General features: G+C 58.1%; 1 protein-coding gene across 4 annotated transcripts in view; it reads left to right on the top strand.

The window, feature by feature from the left end:
- The window catches only part of NOS1 (nitric oxide synthase 1), a 76,131-nt gene extending 54,085 nt beyond the window's left edge, over positions 1-22,046 (top strand). For all 4 annotated transcript variants that reach the window (XM_042022954.1, XM_042022933.1, XM_042022941.1 and 1 more), the window contains exons 13-29: positions 778-863; positions 3,494-3,638; positions 3,954-4,058; positions 4,417-4,475; positions 7,104-7,220; positions 7,410-7,584; positions 7,934-8,072; positions 8,775-8,853; positions 9,298-9,491; positions 9,976-10,145; positions 10,361-10,571; positions 11,493-11,580; positions 11,855-11,976; positions 12,163-12,311; positions 12,843-13,037; positions 13,817-13,935; positions 14,801-22,046. In XM_042022954.1, coding sequence (XP_041878888.1) covers positions 778-863; positions 3,494-3,638; positions 3,954-4,058; positions 4,417-4,475; positions 7,104-7,220; positions 7,410-7,584; positions 7,934-8,072; positions 8,775-8,853; positions 9,298-9,491; positions 9,976-10,145; positions 10,361-10,571; positions 11,493-11,580; positions 11,855-11,976; positions 12,163-12,311; positions 12,843-13,037; positions 13,817-13,935; positions 14,801-14,816 — 2,169 coding nt within the window. In that variant the 3' untranslated portion in view covers positions 14,817-22,046. The remainder of the gene's footprint in view (positions 1-777; positions 864-3,493; positions 3,639-3,953; positions 4,059-4,416; positions 4,476-7,103; positions 7,221-7,409; positions 7,585-7,933; positions 8,073-8,774; positions 8,854-9,297; positions 9,492-9,975; positions 10,146-10,360; positions 10,572-11,492; positions 11,581-11,854; positions 11,977-12,162; positions 12,312-12,842; positions 13,038-13,816; positions 13,936-14,800) is intronic.
- The last annotated feature ends 541 nt before the right edge of the window (positions 22,047-22,587 follow it).

Genomic DNA, 22,587 nt, shown 5'->3' with positions numbered 1-22,587 from the left:
TGCCTTTCCAGGCTGTATCCCTGCCTTTCCAGGCTGCAGGACTGAGGGGATGGCTCCTGCATCCTGGGGATTCGGCAGCGGGACAGGAGCTCCTGCCCAGCAGGCCCAGCAGGGATCAAATGCTGCTGCTGGAGCATTTAATGCTCCAGCCCACGGGAAGAGAAGTCCCCGAGCAAACCCTCCCTGGTTATGCAGCCATCCCTGCTCCGGTGCTTTCCACACAATGTGACCTTTAGTCAAGAACCCTTAAGGAATAATCACAAAGCAGGAGCAGTCTGTTCACTCCTGTAACCAACCCACCAGGCCCCCCGGTGCTTCCTGGCCCTGATTGCAGCCTGCAAGGGCACGGAATGAGCTTCTGTGTGCTCACTCCTGGCTTCAGCTGCCTCCCCTTCCCCAAGGGCCTCTTAGGGGAAAAAAAACCTGTGGCCAGGGTGGAGGGAAGGATCTGTTTCCATCACCTCTCCCCTTCTGGCGTTGCTTTCTTTTTGCCTGTGGCCTATTAACGCTCCTCTCGAGAGGTGACAGAGCGGTTGGCCAGATGCTGTTACAAGCCAGGAGGCTTTATTAGATTGCAATTTTCCTGGGCATGTTCCATTGCCCAAAAAAAAAGCCCCTTGAGGCTCCGAGGATCAGAGGGGAGAGGGAAAGCAGTGGAGTGGCAGCTTTTCCTCCCCTTCCTGACTGGAGGAATTTAACTCTCAGTGCCGTGGATGCTGCATTTCTCTGAGCTCTGAGCACTCCCCACCACCTGATCCCTGCTTTTCTCTCTCCTAGCCGGACCCCTGGAACACCCACGTCTGGAAAGGAGTCAATGGGACACCCACCAAGAAGAGGGCCATTGGCTTTAAGAAGCTGGCAAAGTAAGTACCAGCAGGCTCTGCAAAGGCCTGGAATGTTTGGGGCTGGTCCTGGATTTAAGCACCCTATGGGAGTGTGCCTCACCCCATGGATGATGGGCTGGCCTTTGGGCCACTGGAGGCTTTACCTGCCATGAGGGACATCTGGGGACACAGGCAGCCCTTTGAACACCCCCTTAGGCCACCAAAAGGGCTGTGAGCAGGTGGATACCAGATCTTGGGCATTGTCTGTTCTCCCGAGCTGTTCATTCTCCAGGAAGGAGGTCTTAATGCTGGGGGATGGCTTTCCCACTCTTTGGGTGTTTCTCACTCTTTGAGGGAGTTTTGCCTGTTTGTCCTTCCCTTGGAGCAGGAAGATCCCCCCCGTCCCTGTTCGGGGCTGTGCTGGCACCAACGAGATGAAACTCCCGTCCATATTCCTGCTTTTCCCAGTGACTTTTCCCCTACTTGAGGAGCACCTGCCTCCAGTGCGTGCCCAACCCTCCCAAACACCTGCTTTGGAAGGAAGGGGGGAGGTGGGAACGAGGAATCTCCCTGCAGGTAGCAGATGGATCAGGGCTGAGCTGGGATTCACACTTCATGGTCAGTTGACCCCTGGCAAGGGGCCACACCAGTCCCTCTTCCGTGCCAAGGCTCCTCAGCAGCAGGGACGCAGGAATGAAGTGCAATTTGGACCCTTTGGCTGATCCTGGCCCAAATTCCTCCCCTGTGGGCCATTGGCAGAGAGGAGCTGCTGGTTCCGTGGCAGCAGAGCCCTGGGCCAAGGCGGGAGAGGGCTGGGTGTGCCCTGGTGATGGTGGCCAGGCTGCCAGGTGGCCCTGGCTCGTCACAGCATCTCCCCACGCTTCAGTTTCCCCGAATCTCTTCCATCAATTTGTTCCCACTCTTCAGCTGTCACCTCCTGCGAGCTGTTTTCCGTGGTGCATCCATAAAAAGGCTCAGCAGCTGAGGAATGTGCTCCTGCAGCTGACGCTGGGGCTGGGTGAAGAGAGGAGGATTCATGGAGTTTGGAGGAAAAATGCTTTTATTGCTGCATGCCCCGTTGAGGGATGGTTTTGTAAAAACGTGAGCGTGGCAGGTAATTTAAAAAACAAAAAATCCCCGTCGTTCCTGATGTAGGGAAAGGAATTACCTCGGTAATTCACCATTAATCCTGTCTGGATCTGAGCTTATCAGCCGTACAAGAGGCAGCCGGAGCCCAGAGCCCTGAGCGTGATTTGGTGCCTGCTCAGACTCAAAATTCTGGCCAAATCCGAGCCTTCAGCCCTGCCCCTCCCGCCCCATCCCTGCCCTGGGGCCAGTGCGGGTGCTGGGGCCAGGGGGCACTGCCACCGTGGGGAAGGAAAGGGCAGGACCGCGCTGAGGAGCGGGGACAGCAGCAAACAACTATTCCTGAGGCTGACTCTGCCGTGGAGAGCAGCTGCCGGGGGCGGGCAGGATAAACCAGCCTGGGGGAGTTTCTACCTCTTCTTTCCTACTTTTCTTCCTCCCTAAATGATTCCCCAAACCCAGAGCATTCCTGGGCAGGCGGGGCAGGGGGAAGCTGAACTTCTCCTGCCCAGTGTGACCATTCCAGCTGCAACCTCCATTCCCCACAGCTCATCTGGAGGGGATGCAGGAGTCCTGCTGAACTCAAAAACGCGGGGCAGGGGCTGTCAGAGTGAATCGAGCAGCCCTTCCTCTTGCAGAGGCCACAGAGATGCTCGGTGCTCCCTCAGCCTTCCAAAAATTGCCTCCTTTTCCCTGTTGCAACATCAGCCTAAATCCAGACCTGATGGAGTTCTGCCTTTCTGGTGGCCTGTTTAGGAAAAATGAAGATGTTCTGCATGCAAGGAAAAACGGTGTTGAAGTGATTATGAATGTCCCTAAAATGACAAACCCACAACCCTTGTCCCCATCACGGCGCTCCCACTGGTGCCACCGACAGGGAATCAGCGTTCCTGGTGCTGCATCACCCCGGCCAGGAGCAGAGAGAGGCTGCTGACCTCGCTGGGCTGCTGTCAGAGCTGAGCCAGTGGGGAAAACTGGAGGAGAAGCAGCCAGTCACGGCTTCAGGCTGGGGGAACAGCCAGCTGGGCACAGCCGTGCCAAGGCTCGGGTAAAGGTGGCACCCCCCGGCTTCGGGAGAGCTGCTCCTGCCAGGGGACTTCACGGTGTCACCGCAGTGCGAACCACAGGCACCGAGACAGCTCGGTGTGACCTCGGTGTCCCCGGGCTCTGGGGGATGTGTGGAGCAGGGCTGGCCAGGGCGGCTCCTGCAGAACCCAGCTGGGTTTAAGGGATGGAGGAGCTGCTGTTCCTCCTGGAGCTCCAGCTCTGCTTGGTTCCAGCTTTTCCTTCAGCATTACCTGCCCCGAGTTCTTCTCCTGCTTCTCTGCCCCTGCAGAAATACCACCCCCGTGCCTGGTTGAGCATTTTCCTCCTTAAACCCATTTATTTGAGCTCTGTGTGCAATTTCCCTCGTCTCCTCTTCCTCTCTGACAAGTCAAGCTCTTCCAGAGCTTTCCAAATTTCCCAAAATTGACGGTGCAGCTTTTTAAGGCAGGCTGTTCTTTTAATAAGGAATGAAAAGGTCTGGGGTAGAGGCACAGCCAAGGACCAAGCTCTGACTGGGATTTGTTCCTGCTTCCCAGGGCTGTGAAGTTCTCAGCCAAGCTGATGGGCCAAGCCATGGCCAAGCGGGTCAAGGCCACCATCCTGTACGCCACGGAGACGGGGAAGTCCCAGGTCTACGCAAAAACTCTGTGCGAGATCTTCAAACACGCCTTCGATGCCAAGGTATTGCACCAGCTCCCGACTTGTGACGGGCATGAAATCATGGGTGTTCCAAGGAAATACATGGAAAACAGCTGCCAAGGGCCTTCAGGATGTGACCTTGTGGGTCTGGGTTGGAGCCTGCACAGGGATTCTCCCAGCTGATTTCGTGCAGCCATTGCAGCACCCGTTTGCCTGTGGTCCCTTGGGTGGCAGCTCCAGGGCTGCCCGTGTCCCTCAGGGCTCCAATTCCCACCCTCCCCATGCAGAGATCTCAGGGATGCACTGTTCCCATCCCCAGGAGGCTCCCAGCTCTTTGTAACCTCACTGTGCTCCCAGGTGATGTCCATGGACGAGTACGACATCGTGCACCTGGAGCACGAGACCATGGTCCTAGTGGTCACCAGCACCTTCGGCAACGGGGACCCCCCTGAGAACGGAGAGGTAGGACAGCAGCGAGGGGTGGCTGCAGCAGGGGACAGCAGTGGCACAGCAGCAGGAACAGCCTCTTTCAGCTCAGACTGAGCTGGAGTGACCCAAACCAGGTCCGGGTGCTGTACCTGCCTCCAGCCTGCCCTGGAGCAGGGACATCTCCTGATTCCCTGCCGGGAGGCAGCCAGTGACCCCCTGCCAGTGTCATGCTGAAGGTGACAGTCCCCTGGCAGGGGGCTGCCACCTCATGCAGCCCTGGGCAGCTGGGAACAGTGAGCAGGGAGCAGAGCCACGGCCCAGGCTGTGCTCGGGGCTCTGTTTCCTGCAAAACCTGGCAAAACTGACGGCCTTTTTTACTCTTTTTCTGTAGAAATTTGGCTGCGCATTGATGGAGATGAAGAATCCCAACTCCAACCTGGAGGAGAGGAAGTAAGAGCACTCCAACCCCTTCCCCTCCCACTCCAAACCCCAGCGTGCAGAACAGGTTCCCTGCCTTCATCCTCTCCCAGGGGAGTGGGAAATCCTCGGGCAGGTCTCACATTTGCGAATATCCAGGAATGGGGCCTGCCTGGAGAGCCAGGGAATGGAGAGGGTGGAGGTCCCAGGAAGGACAAAAGCACAGAGTCAGGGGTGCCTGTGGATCCCTGCTATTCCCTGGGATGGCACCTTAATGCTTCTCTCAAGAGGCAGGAACCTATGGCAAAATAAGTAAAAGTAGGAATTTCCCCCAAGTCATCGATTCTGAGAGCCAGGGCCTGTCCAGGAGACACCAAAATAGTACGAGTTGGAGGTAGAAGGGAGTTCCCAGCCTTGCAGATGTAGGTGGGGGAGGGCTCGAGAACCAGATTTAGCTGCAAGCATGGTGTGAAAAGATTTCCAGGGAAAATAAAAGCCGCGATAATCCTGTGATGTTTGTAACCGGTACCTTGGAGACGGAATCTGGGATTGCAGAAAATCCCCCTTCACGGGAAGATGAGCTTTGAGCATCTCCGTGCGGATCCCCAGGGGGCTGGGAAGGGAGGGCAGTGTGAACAATCGTTTGGGGTCTCCTTTTAGCCGTGAAGGATAAAATATTTCCCTGAACTGGGACACGGCTCCACCCTGGAATGTCTCCTGAGCTACCAACTGGCACAGGGCTGCTCCTTAATTAAGGACGGAGCAGCCCTGGCCGGGGATCCGGGGCGATTCCAGCGCCCTGGCCTGCAGCGGTGTCACGGGGCTGTGGAGCGGTGACAAACACGGCGGGACCGGCCCGTGGCTCTCTGGAGCTGGCCCTGCTGCAGCCCCAAGTGCTGTCCTGGCCCAGCCGCCGGATGGGTCCCTGCAGGGCTCCCCAGCTGGAAACCCCTCAGGTTCCTGATGGCCTCAGTGGGGACAGTGATGGAGCAGGACGTGCAGGCTGCCCTGGAGGGCTCTGGATGGAGATAGGGGCAGTCCACACGTGGTTCTCACTCCAAGGATCTTCTCCTTGGGTGCTGCCCAGGGCCAGTCAGGAGATTGGAGGAGTTAAAAGCCCCTGAGCTCGGTGCTTGCTGTCCCAGACACCCCAAAGTGTGATTTAAAGGCTGGCAGGAGGTTCTGAGAGCCAGGCAGGGACACCTTCCACCACCCCAGGGTGCTCCAAGCCCTGTCCAGTCTGGCCTTGGGCATTGCCAGGGATCCAGGGGCAGCCACAGCTTCTTTGGGCACCCTGTTTTTGCGATTGCCCCAACCAATATCCAGCACCTTACTAACATCGAGCACGCAAAAGTCCTTTTGCCATGAGAAAAGGAGACCTGGAAGGGACTGTGAGGGGAAGAGGGACAGTGTCAGCCTGGCAAAAGAGACCTGGAGAGAGCAGTTCCTGTCCATGCACCTGCCCACGGACTCCCAGCTCCACCAGGGAGTGCTGAGGCCCCTCAGGGTGGGGTGGCCTCTCCAAACCCCAGTGTCACAGGACCCTGCCAGGGCTCTGCGGCCCCAGCTCTCTGTCCTGAGCCCTGAGGCTGTGCTGGGGTTGATATTTGGCTCCTCACGTCTTACAGTGAGGGTTTTCCAAGGGTTTTCCGAAGCATTCCTAAGCTATTCCTATTCCAGGGCCTGCTGTTCAAATGCAGCCCAGCCTTCAGCAGCCATCCCGCACCACAAGGACCTTCTCATTCCAGAGCAAGCTGCTGCTGCCCCGACGTGGGGAACTGGGGCTTTGTGTCCATCTGATCCAGGGGCTTGTGCTGCCCTGCACAGCACCTGGGCTTGTGGAAAATCCCCCATCACTGGAAGATGAGCTTCGAGCCTCTCCGCGCAGATCCCAGAGGCTGGCGAGGGAGGCCACGTATCCCGGGGTAACCCGGGGCGAGGGCACAGCCCAGGGACAGCGGAGTGGAGGAGCAGAGGAGCGTGGAGGTGTGGGAAGAGAGGGGGAGGCTGAGGGGCAGAGGTGGCACCGGGGGCTCTGTGACCCCGGCTGTCACTCGGCTGCGGGGCCGTGCCGGCTGCGGGAGCTGTGCCGTGACTCATGCACACACCACTGCTCACTGCTCTGGCTGTAAATTTAGAAACTCTTGTGTGGAGCAATTTTGGAAGATGGTTCAATTCAGAAATACTTCTGCTGTTGTCAGATTTTTTTTTTTTTTTTTCTCCGCTCCCCTTCCCCCTCCTCATCCCTTCTTCTCTCACTCTGTTTTTTTTTTTTCTTTATTTCCCACTTCCTGTGAGTGAAAAAAACCCTCAGAATATCTCTTCAGACACACACCCGACCTTGTGTGCTGCCAGGGAAGGACAGGTAGAGCCAAAGGTCCTGGCAGCTCTGCGTCACTGGGGACAAGGTGGTGGCCAGCACCTGGGTCAGCACAGGGGGAGGTGACAAGGACCTCCTGGAGCATTCCTGCTCCGGCTGGGGGATGCACAGGGGTTGCTGTGGCTTTACCCGGGCAGGGAACACATTCCCCTGCTCACGGAATGGTGAGCCCTGAGCTCTGGCTCGGTGTCCCCCACATCTGGGTCCCCTCTGAGCACGAAGCCAGGGGAGAGCCGCGCAGGTGACACCAGGGTAACCCTGGGTGCTGTCGCTGCCCACAGGAGCTACAAGGTGCGGTTCAACAGCGTCTCCTCCTACTCGGATGCACGGAAATCCTCCAGCGATGGCCCCGACTCCAGGGACAACTTTGAGAGCACGGGGCCCCTGGCAAACGTCAGGTACAGGGGACAGGGTGCGGGGACAGAGCAGGGGCTGGGGCTGCACAGAGCCTGTCGCTCCCACCTCACCCTGAGGTGTTTTGGCCATGTGCACACCCCTCCAGGCTGCTGTGGGCGGTGGTGGGACAGGAGGGGACACGCCAGTGTCCCTCGCAGCTGGGCAGCCACAGCCGTGCCCCCTCTCCGCAGGTTCTCCGTGTTCGGGCTGGGCTCCCGCGCTTACCCCCATTTCTGCGCCTTCGCCCGCGCCGTGGACACGCTCCTGGAGGAGCTGGGCGGAGAGAGGATCCTCCGCATGGGAGAGGGGGATGAGCTCTGTGGCCAGGAGGAGTCCTTCAGGACCTGGGCCAAGAAAGTCTTCAAGGTAAGCGGGGGCTGCCCTGGGGCTCCGGGGAGGAGCAGGGGGCAGAAGGGCAGAGTTAGAGCTGGATCTGAACCCAGCCTCCCCTTCCCTGCACCGGGACACTCCAGCACCACCCCAGCCCACAATAAAGAGGTTTCCACATTTTGGCGGAGCTCTGGTTTGTGCTGACCACCCAAAGCCACCAGTGTGTTGAGTTCCTGCGTTATCCCAGATATCAGGGAAGGAGAGCACCACGAGACGTGCCTGTGGTATAGCCCTACAATTCTGGGGACTCCTTCTCCACGAGGGTTGGGACAAGGGGGGTCAGCGGGGGTCAGGGAGGTGCCTGAGGGCCTGGTGTGTGCTGCAGGCAGCGTGTGACGTGTTCTGCGTGGGGGACGACGTCAACATCGAGAAAGCCAACAACTCCCTCATCAGCAACGACCGCAGCTGGAAGAGGAGCAAGTTCCGCCTGACCTATGTGGCCGAGGCCCCGGAGCTCACACAAGGTACAGGCGGGCTCACCTGGAGGGCTCTGGCTGTGGGGCAGATGGGCAAGACACAGGGGCAAAGGGGCCAAACCCCCTTTTTTGTCTCTGTTAAATTCCCAGCATTTCAGCCCCACCTTTCCCCCCGTCCCAGGCCCAAGGAGTTGCCTGTGACGGTCCCAGGCCCCTCTGGCCGGTCCCTGTCTGTGTCTGTAACAGAGATGTTTGGATAGGACCTGCTCTCCCTCCTCCTGACCCCGTTTTGTGAAGCGAGGAGCTGGAAACTTGGGATCTTTCCAAGCTTATTTTGTCCAATGCTGCTCCATGGAGCATTGCAGAGCAAAGGCAGGTCCGGCCCATGGACACCTGGCCCCTCAGCACGGCTCCTGCAGTGCAGGATCTGCCGCACCGGCTCAGCTCTTCCCAAATCCAGACGCTTTGCTGCCAGCCAGGTGGCACTGGCAGCGAGAGGAGCCTGTGGGCAACGTGAGGCCACAGCCCTGAGTCTCATGGGGGTGGTTTCGGGGTCCTCCTTGATCACGAAAAAAAGGGACCCGTGCTTGGTTCTCCCTGGGCGTTTCTGATCCCTCGGGCTGGCAGGAGGGAGGTCAAACCCCTGTGGTCAGCTCTGGTCTGAAGGGCTGAACCCACAATGATCCTACAAAAGCCAGAAACGTTGGCCGTGCTCCGCTGAACTCCTTCCCTGGCTCTTTTCCTCCTCAGGACTGTACAGCATCCACAAAAAACGCGTCTATGCAGCCCGGCTCCTCACGCGCCAGAACCTGCAGAGCCCCAAGTCCAGGTAGGAGATGCCGCTCTCCCGGGAGCTGAAGCCACACAGGGTGCACCCAAAAGAGTCCTACAAACGGCCCTTGAGCCCCGGATGCTCCATGGGATCCGCTTTTGGGCAAATCATGACTGGAAGCCACTGGAGGGTGTTCCTGGCCTCCATGCACGGTGAAATCCCTGCTGGTGCCTCCCTCAGCCTGTGGGGAGCTGGCTGGCGCGGCAGCAAAGGATGGATAAAATGGCTGTGCAGGAGGTTAAACTGGTTTTTCCCCTTTTAAAAAGGGGGGTGAGTCAGGGGGTGCTGCAGTGTCCCTTCTCCCTGCTGTGACCTTGGTGACATGGCCACCACAGCTTGGACGCACCACCACCGCTGCCCAGCGCACCCAGCCAGGGCTCAGCGATTCCCTGAAGAGTTCCCCCAAACCTCTTTTTCCTGCTTTTCCTCCTTCCCCTGCAGCCGCCTGACGATTTTCCTGCGCCTGCACACCAACGGGCACCAGGAGCTGCAGTACCTGCCTGGGGACCACCTGGGCGTGTTCCCAGGGAACCACGAGGACTTGGTCAATGCCCTCATAGACAGGCTTGAAGATGCCCCTCCGGCCAACCAGCTGGTGAAGGTGGAGCTGCTGGAGGAGAGGAACACGGCTCTAGGTAACCAGGGAGTGCCCGTGGCCTCTCTCCTCCTTTCCCAGCTCCTGAAGTTCTTGTAGCTCCTCAGGGAGAAATCCCCAGGGGGGATAATTTTCCGTCTCCCTGCCGTGTTGGCCCAGATTGGGAGCACCTCTTTCATCCCTGCTCTGCCCAGAGCCATTGCTTGTCTGCACTTGGGAGGTGGAGCAGGGGTTTGAAGGGTGGGCAGGGTGCTGGGGGAGATACTCCATGGAAAAATTAGAGGTGTTTGTGTTCCCTTAGAAAGGGCAATGTCTAGGACTGGGAGGAAGAGCAAATGGATCTTGGGGGGCCATCCCAACACCATATTTCCAGGATAAGTCCGATTCCCTACTGCCACACGCGGTGTAACTGGAGATGGAAAACCCTAATCCAGTGTCTCCAGGGGGGAGGAAAACCAGGATGTGCCCACCTCGGCCCTGCTGCTCAGCTGATGCCAGGCTTGTGCTGGATTCCCTCCTGGCAGGTGTCATCAGCAACTGGACAGACGAGAACCGTGTCCCACCCTGCACCATCTTCCAGGCCTTCACGTACTACCTGGACATCACCACCCCTCCCACGCCACTGCTGCTGCAGCAGTTCGCTCTGCTGGCCACCAGTGACAAGGAGAAGAAACGTCTGCAGGTCCTCAGCAAGGTAAAGAGCCCCAGGTTCTGTGAGGCCCTGGGGACAATCACAGCCCCAGCCAGGGCCTTTTCATCCCACACCGTGTTAGGCTGAGTCCCTACCCCTGAGCAGGGCTGGGGGTGCCTTCACCGCCACCCAGCTTTGCCACGGACCTGGTGGGATACCACTCGAGGCACCTGGAAAAGGTGGATCCGGCAGCTCTCTCCTCCCTCCCTCTTTCCCAGGGCTTGCAGGAGTACGAGGAGTGGAAGTGGTCCAAGAACCCCACGATTGTGGAGGTGCTGGAGGAGTTCCCCTCAGTGCAGATGCCCTCCACGCTGCTGCTCACCCAGCTCCCCCTCCTCCAGCCTCGCTACTACTCCATCAGCTCGTCCCCGGAGATGTACCCAGGAGAGGTCCACCTCACCGTGGCCGTGGTGTCCTACCGCACCCGAGGTACCGTGCCGGGGTTGGGGCTCTGGGGAAAAGCAGCAGCAGCAGCACAGGGGCAACCCCACAGAATCTCCAGCAGGGAGATGATGATATTTGAAAGCCTTTAACCAGATTCCCTCAAACCATGGCACTGTTGTCCCATGTCGTGAAGAGTGGCAGTGCCAGAGATGTCACTTGTGGGGCAGGTACAGAATCCAAGCTCCATGCGGGATTCTGTTTGCCCACCCCAAAATCCACATTCCCGGTAGCCAAACCTCTGCAGTGGTGCAAGGACTGATGTGTCCAAGCATGGCCATGGTGGAGATGGACACAGCACTGGTGTGTCCAAGCACGGTCATGGTGGAGATGGACACAGCACTGGTGTGTCCAAGCATGGCCATGGTGGAGATGGACACAGCACTGGTGTGTCCAAGCATGGCCATGGTGGAGATGGACACAGCACTGGTGTGTCCAAGCATGGTCGTGGTGGAGATGGACACAGCGCTGGTGTGTCCAAGCATGGCCGTGGTGGAGATGGACGCAGCCCTGGTGTGTCCAAGCATGGTCGTGGTGGAGATGGACACAGCCCTGGCACGCTGCAGGACACAGGGAGGACAGAGGAGCTGCCATGGAGGGTTTGGGTCAGGGAGCATCACGATGCTGCTCCTGCCAAAAAGGTCCAAAGGAGAGCTGGGTGCTCCCTAAGGATTGTGGGGGTCCAGCTATGGCAGGCTTGGGTCCTGGGTAGCTCCACAGAGGGATCCAAGCACCAAACTCTGCCACGTTCCTGGAGAATGGATGCTGAGATGTGGAATGTTTCAGGGAGGGGTTCACGCAGGATGTAGCAGGGAGGTAGCAGGGAGGGCTTTAGGAAGGAAAAGGCTTTAGGAAGAAAAAGTCCTTGGGCAATGTGCCATGGACAGACCTACTTCCCTCGCTTCCCAGATGGAGAAGGACCCATCCACCACGGAGTCTGCTCCTCGTGGCTCAATCGGATCCAGACAGATGAAGTGGTGCCCTGCTTTGTACGAGGGTGAGTGGCCCACACAGGGCCAGGGCTGAGGAAGAGGGCGTGAGGCCCCTTGCAGCATGAGCGCTCTGCCCTCAGCTGTTGTCACAGTGGGAGAGAACAGGGCTGGGTTTGTGAGCAAATGGTTCCCCTCTGGGAGAAATTCCACACGAAAGCATCACATCCTGGGATTTCACCTCATTTTCTCCCCTCCCTCTCCGGGAGGTGGCTCAGCTGGCTGCGGGCAGAGTTGGGGGAACACCCAGCTTGTGTTTAACTGGATCTCTGATGCATGCAGGGCGCCCGGGTTCCACCTGCCCCAGGACCCCCAGGTGCCCTGCATCCTCATCGGCCCCGGCACCGGCATCGCCCCTTTCCGCAGCTTCTGGCAGCAGCGGCTCTTCGACATCCAGCACAAAGGTGGGGCCCTCCTGCTCCTCCCCTCCAAGAGATTTTGGGAACCCTGGGCTTGGGGTGGAGGGAGGGGGGTCCCATCCTGCCAGGGGTGTCCCAGCGGATCTGCTGGCGGGTCTGGAGGGCGGTGGCTTGTGGGAATCAGGTATTGGGGTGCTCTCCAGCTGACTGCTGTCCCCATCCCGTCCCCAGGGCTGAAGCCTTGTCCCATGGTCCTGGTGTTCGGCTGCCGGCAGTCCAGGATCGACCACATCTACAAGGAGGAGACGCTCTTTGCCAAAACCCAAGGTGTCTTCAGAGAGCTGTACACAGCCTATTCCCGGGAACCGGACAAACCAAAGGTGGGCACAGCCCCGGGAACACCAGGCAGCGCTGGGTGCCCACAGGGAGCCAGCAGGGTGTGGAGATTCCTTGGCACAGCCGTGGTCACTCACCCCCAGGGCACATAAATGTGCAGGGCTGTCCCTTCCCAGTGATCAGCATTCCCAGGGTGTGTCCCCATCCTGGTGCCAACCTGAATGTGTGCCCAGGCTGCTCGGGAAGGGAAGGGAAGGGAAGGGAAGGGAAGGGAAGGGAAGGGAAGGGAAGGGAAGCTGTCACCCAGTGGGGTGGCCCAGAGCCAGTGCAAATCCCTGCCCCAAATCCCCGCTGGGACCTGAACAGGCCTGGCAGACATGGTGCAGGTGTGCCCATGCAAGAGCAGAATGATGCTTCACCGCTGTCCCCATCTCCTTTTTGTCACTGTGGGTGCTGCGAGGCACAGCCATGTCCCCCAAAGAGGGGTCACCTCTCCCTGCTGCCCCAGGGCGGGACAGGGCTGAGAAACCGGAGCTAATCCCAGCTCCCTCCTCCTCCTCCTCCTGGTCTCTCAGAAATACGTGCAGGACGTGTTGCAGGAGCAGCTGGCCCAGACGGTGTTCAAAGCGCTGAAGGAGCAGGGAGGCCACATCTACGTGTGCGGGGATGTCACCATGGCCGGGGACGTCCTGAAGGCCGTGCAGCGCATCGTGCGGCAGCAGGGCCAGCTGTCGGCGGAGGAGGCTGGAGCCTTCCTCAGCAAGCTGCGGGTGAGTGGCGTGTGCAGCGTGACACGGCCGCCACCTGCGTGTGCCCCGCCGGCACCTCCTGCCACGGGCACTGCACCTGCTGTCTCCTCCCGCCCGGAGAGGTGACGGCTGCACCCAGCCAGGCTCGGGAGGGTGACACTCCGGAGGTTTGCGTGCGCAGAGAGGTCACTCTGCTCCCGTGAGGAGCGTGCTGAGCGCTGGTGCAGCGCTGCTGGGCACCCCTGGCACGGCTCGTTCGCCCTGCAGAGTCCCTCCGTCAAAAATCGGATTTGTCAGGGCGTTTTGTGGGTTCCCTCTCCGAGGGTCTCTGTCTGTGTGCCCCTGGCCAAGCACAGATGGTGCAGCTGAAGCTTAAATGAGCTCAGTTTGGGACACAGGCCCGAGGAGGGATGCTGGAACAGCTCTGCTTCTCCCCAGGAGGAGAACTCAGCACCATTCCCATGGGATTACCCTTTCTGAACCATGTTCCCAATTCCATCCAGGCCCCACGGGAGCCCAGAGCCACTGGTTGTCCACAAACTGGCTTTGGGCTGCTCATGCCCCTGCCAGCCGGGAATTTCCAGCAGCTGAGGGGCTCTAACACACGGAGCAGCTCCACTGTGCCCCGGAGTGTGACCTTGGCAAGGCCATTCCACCTCCTCCGTCCCACCCGTGACAGACCCCAAACCCTTCTCCGTGCATTTGGTGCCTCCCCACCACACGGGGTTTTGCTGGGGCCGTTACCAACCGCTCACAAATTCCTATTTTCCCCTGTGCCCCTCTGCCACCCTCTCTCCCAGGATGACAGCCGGTACCACGAGGATATTTTCGGAGTCACCCTGCGCACGTACGAGGTGACAAACCGCCTTAGATCTGAGTCCATCGCGTTCATCGAGGAGAGCAAAAAAGACACGGATGAGTGAGCGGACGGGTTTATTTTAACCCCTGCAGTCGCCTCGTGGGCTGAGGGATGGGGAAAGGGTGGGAAAGGGTGGGAAAGGGAGCTTTAACTTTTGTGCACATGTGGTCCTTAGAGCAGAGGCTGAGGAAGGATTTTTGCTCTGGAAGCCTCTGGAATAGCTGTTGCCTCTCTAGGATAAATCCCCCCAGCTTCCCCATTTATTGCAGCGATGTGCTCAGGCCTGCCAATCCCATCCAAAGGGGATGTAAAGGAAAACAGCCCTTCCCACTGCCTGCTTCCAGGCTGGAAAAACCCATGGGAAGAGGTGACTCTCCCCAGCTGCAGGGAGGCCTGGCTGGCTCCAGGTGTTCAGCTCTCCATGCTCGTTCAGGAAAGATCCAGAGATTTTTCTCCCTGCTGTTGTAAAAACAACCAGAAGTTTAAAAAGAAAAAAATAGAAAGAAGAAGAAATCTTGACATTTGCTGTGTTTGTTTCTGCTCTACCAAGTGCTGCCATTTGCTCAGCTTGGTCATGGTGGGATTTTCCCTGGCTGAGCAGAAGGATTATTTAGGATAAAAGCTGGGCAGCTGCATGGATCTTGCTCCTTGTGCTGGCCCTCGGTAGCCTGGGATGAAATCCCTTCCCTGTGTAGCGCCTGCAGTGGGTTTCCCCACGACCCTGAGGTTTGGTAGGAATTTTTCTGCAAGGAATCACATGCTCCAGGGTCTGGGCTCTATCAGAATGCCTCAGTTTCCCACCTTCCTGCCCGCCTCACCCAGCTCTGTAGACTCCTGCCCAGCACATGGAAAGTCCAGGTCGGGATGATCCCAGTGCTGCTCGCTGCTCCCTCTAAAGCCGGCCTTTCTCCCCTTTCCCTTGCAGGGTTTTCTGCTCCTAACTGGACCCTCTGCCCCCCGGGGGATGCCAAACCAGTCCCAGCGCCTGCTGCCCCCTCCAGCTGGAGGGCACTGGGTTTTGTATTTCACGGACACGGTGGCTCCTTTTCCACGGGGAACTGCCCATGGAAAGCGCTCTGTCTCTCGTCCTGTTGTTGTGTCCTGATGATGATGATGATGATGACGACTTTTATTTCCTTTTCTTCCTCTTCCTCTTGCTCTTGTCCTGTGGCCATTTCTTTTCACCTCCTTCCTTCCCCTTCCCTGGATTTCCCCACTGGAGTTTGATGGCTTTATAACCTGCAGTGGCTCTTTCCAGAATTCCACATTTCCCCTCCTTCCCATGAGGGTATTTCGCAGCTGCATGAAATCACCACCTTTGTGATCATTTCTGGGCATTTTTGGGGGTGAGCAGAGGTGGCAGGGGCTGGGCAATGGTGAGGTCTTGTTGCTTGTCCAGAGCTGGGGGTTGTTCCTGCCAGGCTCCCTCTTTCCGCAGCTCGGGGCTTGGCTGAATCCTTGTGTTTTCACGGCTTTCCTTTGGATTTGGACAAACCTGGGCTCATGCCCGAGGCTGGGGGCAGATGATGTGCAATGCCCTCGTGCCCATGAGTTATCCCCCCCCAAGCAGCCCAGGTACAGCTGTGTGGTTTTTGATCTGATTTACGCCTCACGATTCCTCCTGAACGGGCTCTGCGCTTTGTCTCCCTTTTCCTGCTCCCTTTCCCTGCTCCCTTTCCCTGCTCCCTTTCCCTGCTCCCTGTGAGCCTCTCCTTTTGCTCAATCCCCAACTTTTGCTGGCGTGGAAGTTCTCCCACACGCTCTGAACGCACAGGCTGATGCGCAGGCTAAGGAAAAGCTCCTGGCAGTGACTTCTCCAGAGGGTTTGTCAGGGAATATTCCATCTGCAGCCAAACTCCGAGGGCCTGGCTGCACCCAGAGCTCTGCACGCCATGATCCCTCTCCCAGCCATGAGGATGGACAGAAGCAGCTCCAGCTGCCAGAGGAACCTCTTAGGAACAAAGGCAGCCCTTGGAGGGGGATGGAGGCTCCAGGTCCTTGGCGAGGATGTGCCAGCGGAGCATCCTGAAATCCCAGAGCCATCAGCTCTTAGCACACTTCATCAGCACCTCTGGGACAGCAGATCCCAGCCCCTTCCACATTTCAGGGAGCAGAAAGTGCCACCATGGAGCGACCTGCCTGCCAAGAGAGACACGTGTGGCATTTTGGGGGTGAGCCAGCCCCCTCTGTGCCACCTGCCAGGGCCACGAGCTGTCTCAGCCAGGACACCTCATGTGAGAAGGGAGGTGAGATCAGCTGCAAAGGTGCCGGGCTCTGACACGCTCACACCTCAGCCCTGCTGCAAAAACCTGGCCCCAAAAGCAATTTGTTAACACAACCACAGGAAGGCTGGAGAAAACAGAAAGCCTCTAACAGAGAAAAGCTGCCTGCAAGGGAAAGAAAACATGACCTTGTGTGTCCTTCCTCCTGCTGCACCCTGAAGCATCACAGAATATTCTGAATTGGAAGGGACCCACAGGGACCAAGCCCTGCTCCTGATGGAATGGCCCATCCAGTGGTTGAACCTCGGCGTTTTCAGCACCCAACTAAGCCAGTCCCAGGTTTGTCCTCCCTCGCTGCCAGCACAGGGACAGCAGGACGTGCCCGCAGCTCGTGCTGGGGGCAGGGGTGCAGGGTTGGCATCTCGAGGTGGCAGCTGCTGATCCTGCCCTCCTGCCCCGCTCCGCTCAGCTGTGCACGGACGCCTGGATGGAGCCGAGCACCTGAACTGGCAACTGGCAGATTGTCCAGGAGCTTTCCCAGGGCTGAGATCACCTGCCCTGAGCCAAAGGCAGCACAAAAAGAGCTGCAGGAGGTTTGCTGCTCTCCCAGCCCCTGGAACGAGCCCCACTGGCTCCCCCATCCCAGGCTGTGCTGTTATTCCCACCCTCAGTCAGGATCTCCTGCCCTCTCCACGGGCTGTGACACTTCCTGTAGTTTCGAATCCCTGAAGCTTCTCCAGCCCAAAATCCAGGAGCAGAAGGGCTCCAGGCATTGGAAGAATTTGAGATCCTGCTCTGCTGAGCATCCAACACGGGATAAAACGAATAAATGCTGCCACAGTGTGGCCGGAGCTGAGCTCGCTGCGCTGGCAGGGCTGGGACACTCGGCCGGCTGGGTGGCACTGCTTGGGGACTTGGTGACCTGGAGGTGAAAGCGGGAGAGCACCGGGCAAAGGGCAGCTCACCCCTGCGGGTTGTGCCCCAATCCCGGGGCGGGCAGTGGCATGGGGGAGCTGGGTCCCTTGGCTTGGGATGTGTGAGTTTGGGAGAGGTCCTGTCTGGGAGAAAACCCGCTGGCCCCAGAGCTGGGAACACGCAGCAAGCTTGGCCCTGACCCCCCACCCTGTGGCTGCAGAAACAAAGCTAAAATCAGAAGAGAATCGGATTCATCCTCTTCGTTTGGGAAATTCTGGCTCCGGCTTTGTGCTCTGGTCCTCCTTTAGAAAAGGGGTGACCTGAGGAGGAGGAAGAAGAGGAGGTAGTGCCCGAAGAAGCATCCCTCTGTCCTCTTCCCAGCTCACGCCGTGGCGCTGGCAAGTTTCTGCCTCCTGTCCTGCCTCCTGCCCGCTCTGCTGAACCATCTCCCATCGGCAGCCCGTGCCTCAGCTGGATTATCCCGCTTCTCCGGCATCCCAAAGCTCGCCGCCTCCGTCTCCCCCCAGCCGGAGCCGCCGGGGAGCCCCGCAGGGAAGCGCAGCCCTGCATCCCGGGGCTCTGCCGAGGGCTCTGGGCCGGGCGGGCAGGCACAGCTCCACCAACACCGCGGGGCTGAGCCCGCCGAGCCCTCGGGATGGGAAATGCTGGTCTGAGGCTCCTCGCCTGGAGCCGGAGGAGAAAGCCCCTCCCCGCCAGGAAGGTCCATGAAGCTAAAGCCCCCCAGGGCTCCGAGCTGCCTCTGCTCCCGCAGCCTGAGCGGGACCGCTGGCTCCTCACAGGCTGCACCGCTGGGAATTTCGAGTCACTGTTTGCTGTTGAGTCAGTCTCAGACGTCTGAACTGCTCCCCTTCATCCCCTCCACCTGCAGGGGCTTCGCACTCCCCTCGAGCTTCATTTTCTCCCACGGCAACGGGGGAAAGAACCTTGTGGATGTGCTTTGTTATTCCCGAAACGCGGCTCTTCCAGCCCGGACTCTGCTCGTCTCCTGGGGCATTTCTGACGTGGGGGCACAGCCACGACATCTCTGCTGTAAACACAGAGTGAGGAGGGCTCTGCTCCCGCCCGGTGCCCTGAGCAGCTCCAGGGTGTCACACACGGAGGGCTTGTGCCTCTGGGGCACTTGGGTGACAAATCTGTCCCCTCTGGGTGCCTGCAGCCCACCCCCTCCTGTGCTGGACTGATGGACACCCAGCCTGGCCACACTCCTGAGGATCTCCCCCACCACCACCTCCCTTTTTGAGCAGCTCTGCTCCTTTTCGCTCTCCAGGTGTTAAAGAGACTCTCCTCTGAACAGGAGGTTTGATTTTCAAGATGCTACCAAGTGGATTTTTTTGCAAAGATTTTAATTCCTAGGTCTTTCAAGCGTCCACTGAGAGTCCTTCTACGGATTTGGAAACCCACGGGAAAAGGTTCCGTGCGTTCCCGACCTGCTGTGTCCACCACCAGGGAAAAACCACTCAGTGCAAGGGTATCCAGTGCCTGTGGTGTTGGTGATTTCTGAGGTTTCATCTCCCAGGAAGGACCGGCGGGGAGTTTGTTGTTGTTCTGCTTATGAGAGACAACGGGAAACCAGTGAGACAATGGGAAAACAATGGGACAACGGGAAAACAGCGAGACATCTGCCTCCAGGAGTGGCCTCACAGAGCTGTCAGCTCCCCGTCGTGGCCTGAGCTCGTGGCACGAGAGGAACTGAGCCAGTCACATCCAAACTGGCCAGAGAAATGGGGCCTGACCCCGGGCTGCCCACGCTCCCCACCCCCTCTGTGCCTGTGTGTCCCCAGGGAGAGCAGGGACGCTGTTCACACCCTGAGCAGTGGGATCTGACGTGTCTGGGCATGGCCAGCGATCCTGCAGGGTGTCCTGGGCCCGGGAACCACGGCCCCGCAGGACAGGAGGTGGGAAGAGACCGGACGATGATCCCGTGTCCAGCCTGTGGCTGCTCCCGTAGATCCTTTCCTGTCACCCCATCCCGGCTGTATCCCAGGCTCTCTCTGCCACTTCCCTCTGGAGATCCCTCCTTCTGGGCCCTGCCTGCCCTGCTGGAAGTGCAGGTGCTGGGCATGGACACGGACTCACAGTGCCTTGTGCTGGGGAGGGAGCGTGGCCCTGCTCCTGCCCCTGACTCCGTTTGGCACGGGCAGGGAAATTCCCCCTGGGATAACTGGGAGCTGACTCAGCCCTGCTCAGCCCCATCTCCCCGAGGTGGGGTTTTACAGGGGGCTGGAGGTGGGGAGAGGTCACAATGGGGGTGCAAACCGGGCCCCACGGGGCTGGGAACTCTCCCTCATTCCGGAGAGCCCGTTCTGGTTAAACTGTGGGGGGAGAGGTTGTGTTTGTGCTCGAAGCCCCATGGACTTGCACCAAGCCCAGGCCAAAGCTGCTGCCTCCTGAATTCTGACTGAAGCCGTTCCATTGCCCTCTGAGGGCTCCCACCATTTTTTGGAAGGATAATTTTATGCTCGGCACTAAATTCTGTTGCTGCTTTCACCAGGGACTAGCTCTCAGCTTCAGAATTGCTCTGGTAACTCTGCAGTTGCATTGATAGTTCCAGAGGGGAGCCCAGTCCCTTCACAGAACAGATGGAGACACATTTTCAGGACCATTCCACTTTGCTGTAACTCCGTGTCTGTTGCAACAATTCCTTCTGCTGTAACAGGGGGAGCAAAATTTGGCCGGTGCTCTTGGAAACCTGTAACCCTGAACTCGGACAAAACTATGGAATCCAAGTCCTCCCAGACCCAAAATGCCTTCCACACCTGCTGGCTCCAGTGGCACTGGGGATTTTGGCAGCTCGCGCAGCAGCAAATTCAGAGTATTTCTGCGTGTGTCAATCCGCGCTTGCACGTGCCTGCGATGCATGGCTCCAGCAGCCCCTGGGAAATCTCCCCTTTCCCAGGGAGATCCCAGCTCCAGCTTCTTCCATGTGGCTGTGGGTGCTCAGCAGGGAGTCAGGGGAGTGGGAGGAAGTTGCTGCTGCAAAGCACTTGGTTCCAGAAGTGAAATGGAATTTAGGAGAGGTCAGAAATCAGCCTGCTTTAGCACAGGGAAACTCGTGGAACATCCAAGCATTGCCATGCAGATCCACCTTTTTTTTTCCCTGCTGGGAAAATCAAGCAGACTGGAAACTCCTGGCCTCCACCCCTACAGATGTTTGGCTGTGAGGAAAGTTTGAGCCCTGGAATCACAGGAATAAAACCCCAACAGGTTGTGAGCCCACAGCTGGGCAGTGGCAGCTCTTGGGCTGATGCTCTCCTGCCACACTCATCCGTGTCCTGCCCAGCCAGATTTTGGGGAGGGAGGAGGGAGGAAGTGCCTCAAAGTGAGCAAATCAAACCTGTGGGTCAGGCCCTGGGAGTTCCTGGTTTATCAGGAGCCTATAGGGTGAAGTTTTGCAGCTATTCCTCATCAGCATGGTGAGGAATTGGGCAAGGCACCAGGGATTTCTCTGGCATCCATGGGCCAAAGCTTTCAGAGCTGTTCTGGAGCTGTGGAAAAGCAGGAAGGCAGTGCTGGGATGCGGGGCAGCTCCTGCCCAGCTCTCTGCAGGGCTGGCGTAGAAATCTGTCGGTGAAAAGCACCAGGCAAAGTATTTTCCTTCCAGGGGCGTCCTTAACACCTGGAAAATTGAAAGGCTAAATACTGGAAAAGTTGATCTAGGAGAGGAACTGATTCGGGGCTTCTTTTTGTTGCTTTGTTTTCATGTGTTGGTTTTGGGGTGGGCGAAGCAAACAGAGAGCAAACAGCCAGTGTATCAAATTGGGATTAAATCAAACGTTCTGTTCCTACAGTAACTGCTAGCGGAGATTTTTAAAATTTATCAAGGGCAACGAAACAGCCTTAATTAACTGAGACATTAATGCTCCTTGCTTCTGAGCCTACTTTTGCGTTCTCCTCTCCGTGTGATCGTGGCGTGGAATCCTGTCTTAACCAAACCCACCTGCCAGTAGCCCACAGGATGCCCAGGAACGTGAGATGGAGTTGGAGAATCTCCCTGCAAGTGAGGTTCAGTGCGAAATCCCCGCTTTGCTAAAATCCTACAGCACAGGCAAATCCCCACAACTCCCAGGGTTGAATTCCCACACTCTGCTGCCTCGAAATGCCTTTAAAAACCCCGGGCTCTGTGTGCTTTGTGAGTAGTCTGCAGCTTTTCCAGAGTGCACACACAATTCCCCAGGCAGAGGATGAGCGGAGCGGGATGACTTTCAGCCGGGCCTCGTTGCTTTTTCGATTGCACGGAGTTAAAAACACGGCTCCTGCCAGCTGCCCGGGGAATTTGATATTCAGTGCCAATTAATTTTTGTAATAGGAGCAGGGATTTATCCCCTCGGCTCCCTCAGTCTCAGACTCAAAGGTTGGGGGTGGATTCTTTAATTTTCCGGTGGCCTTTTCCTGAAGAGCAGCGGTGCCACGATGAGGACGGGGACTAGGCTGGGAAGGGTGGCAGCGTTGGGGCAGGCAACTCCCAAATTTCCCAGTGTGAAACCTTCAGCTTCGGGTAAATCCTGCTGGGCTGTGTGGGACTCCAGGCCCTGGCTGCTCCCTGCTTCTCGCTCCCCTCAGCACCCCTCACGTCACTGTGCCTTCATTCGCTCGAGGAAACGATGCCATGATTTGAGCCTGGCACTCTCACTTTGCATCCCATCAAACAGCTCGGTGTGTGTGGGGCAGGGGGAGCTGATTCTGTAGCTGTTCGTGTGCGATCCCGAGGTAGGTTCGTGCTGAGGAGCCATGGGGTGGGCCGAGCCCGCCTTGCGTGTCACCCTACCAGTGCTTTAAGCAGCCAGAAACGTGGTTCTTCCCCTACCTCTGAGCTCTCAATGCTGCTAAAATCTCTGCCGTTCGTCCCCTGTGCTCCAGCCCCTCTCTCAGACTGACTCTGGCTCTGTTTGCAAGATACCCACGTTGTTCTGAAGCATGCACCTTCTCTCTGTATAGTCCCAATCTTCTGATTTTATGGAATACTTATGCCTGTTTGCATTACAGTCAAAATAAAAATAATTAAAAAAAAAAAAAGGCGAACTAAAAGCTGGCAGTCCCTCTCTTCTCTCTGTGTTTTTAACACCGGGAGGCTGCTCGAGGTCTCTGCTGATGCCTTGGCCTCGCTCTGCTCTGCCGCCTGCAATGCCAGGGCGCGGTGAATAGCGGTGGCAATCAGCAGCCCCTGTTCCCCTGCCAGCCAGAGACGCTGCCTTGCGAGGTGGCCTGAGTCACAGCCCAGCCAGGAGGGCTGCCTGTGTGCAACCCTGGGCGAGTTTTGGAGCTGGAGCCTTGGGAACACGGCAAAAGCGCTCCGGGCAGGGGCTGAGAGGCCTGGAAATGGCAGAGAGTGGCCAGGGGAATGAGGCAGAAATACGGACCTGGCTTCTCCCGTGGGAAAACGATTTTCCCGTGCAAGGGGGATCCTCCCAGCACTCGAAGGGGGCTTACTGAAAAAGAGGGAGAGCGATTGTTTTACATGGGAATGGCTTCCCACTGCCAGAGGGCAGGGTTAGGTGGGATAGTGGGAGGGAATTGTTCCCTGGGAGGGTGGGGAGGCCCTGGCACAGGGTGCCCC

This window comes from Corvus kubaryi, unplaced genomic scaffold (genome assembly GCF_017639235.1).
Source record: "Corvus kubaryi isolate FWS band 111438036 unplaced genomic scaffold, C.kubaryi_AGA036_p1.0 127, whole genome shotgun sequence".
Taxonomy (NCBI): Eukaryota; Metazoa; Chordata; class Aves; order Passeriformes; family Corvidae; genus Corvus; species Corvus kubaryi.
Note: the sequence above shows the minus strand (reverse complement) of the source record. Positions and strands in the feature narration are given on the sequence as shown.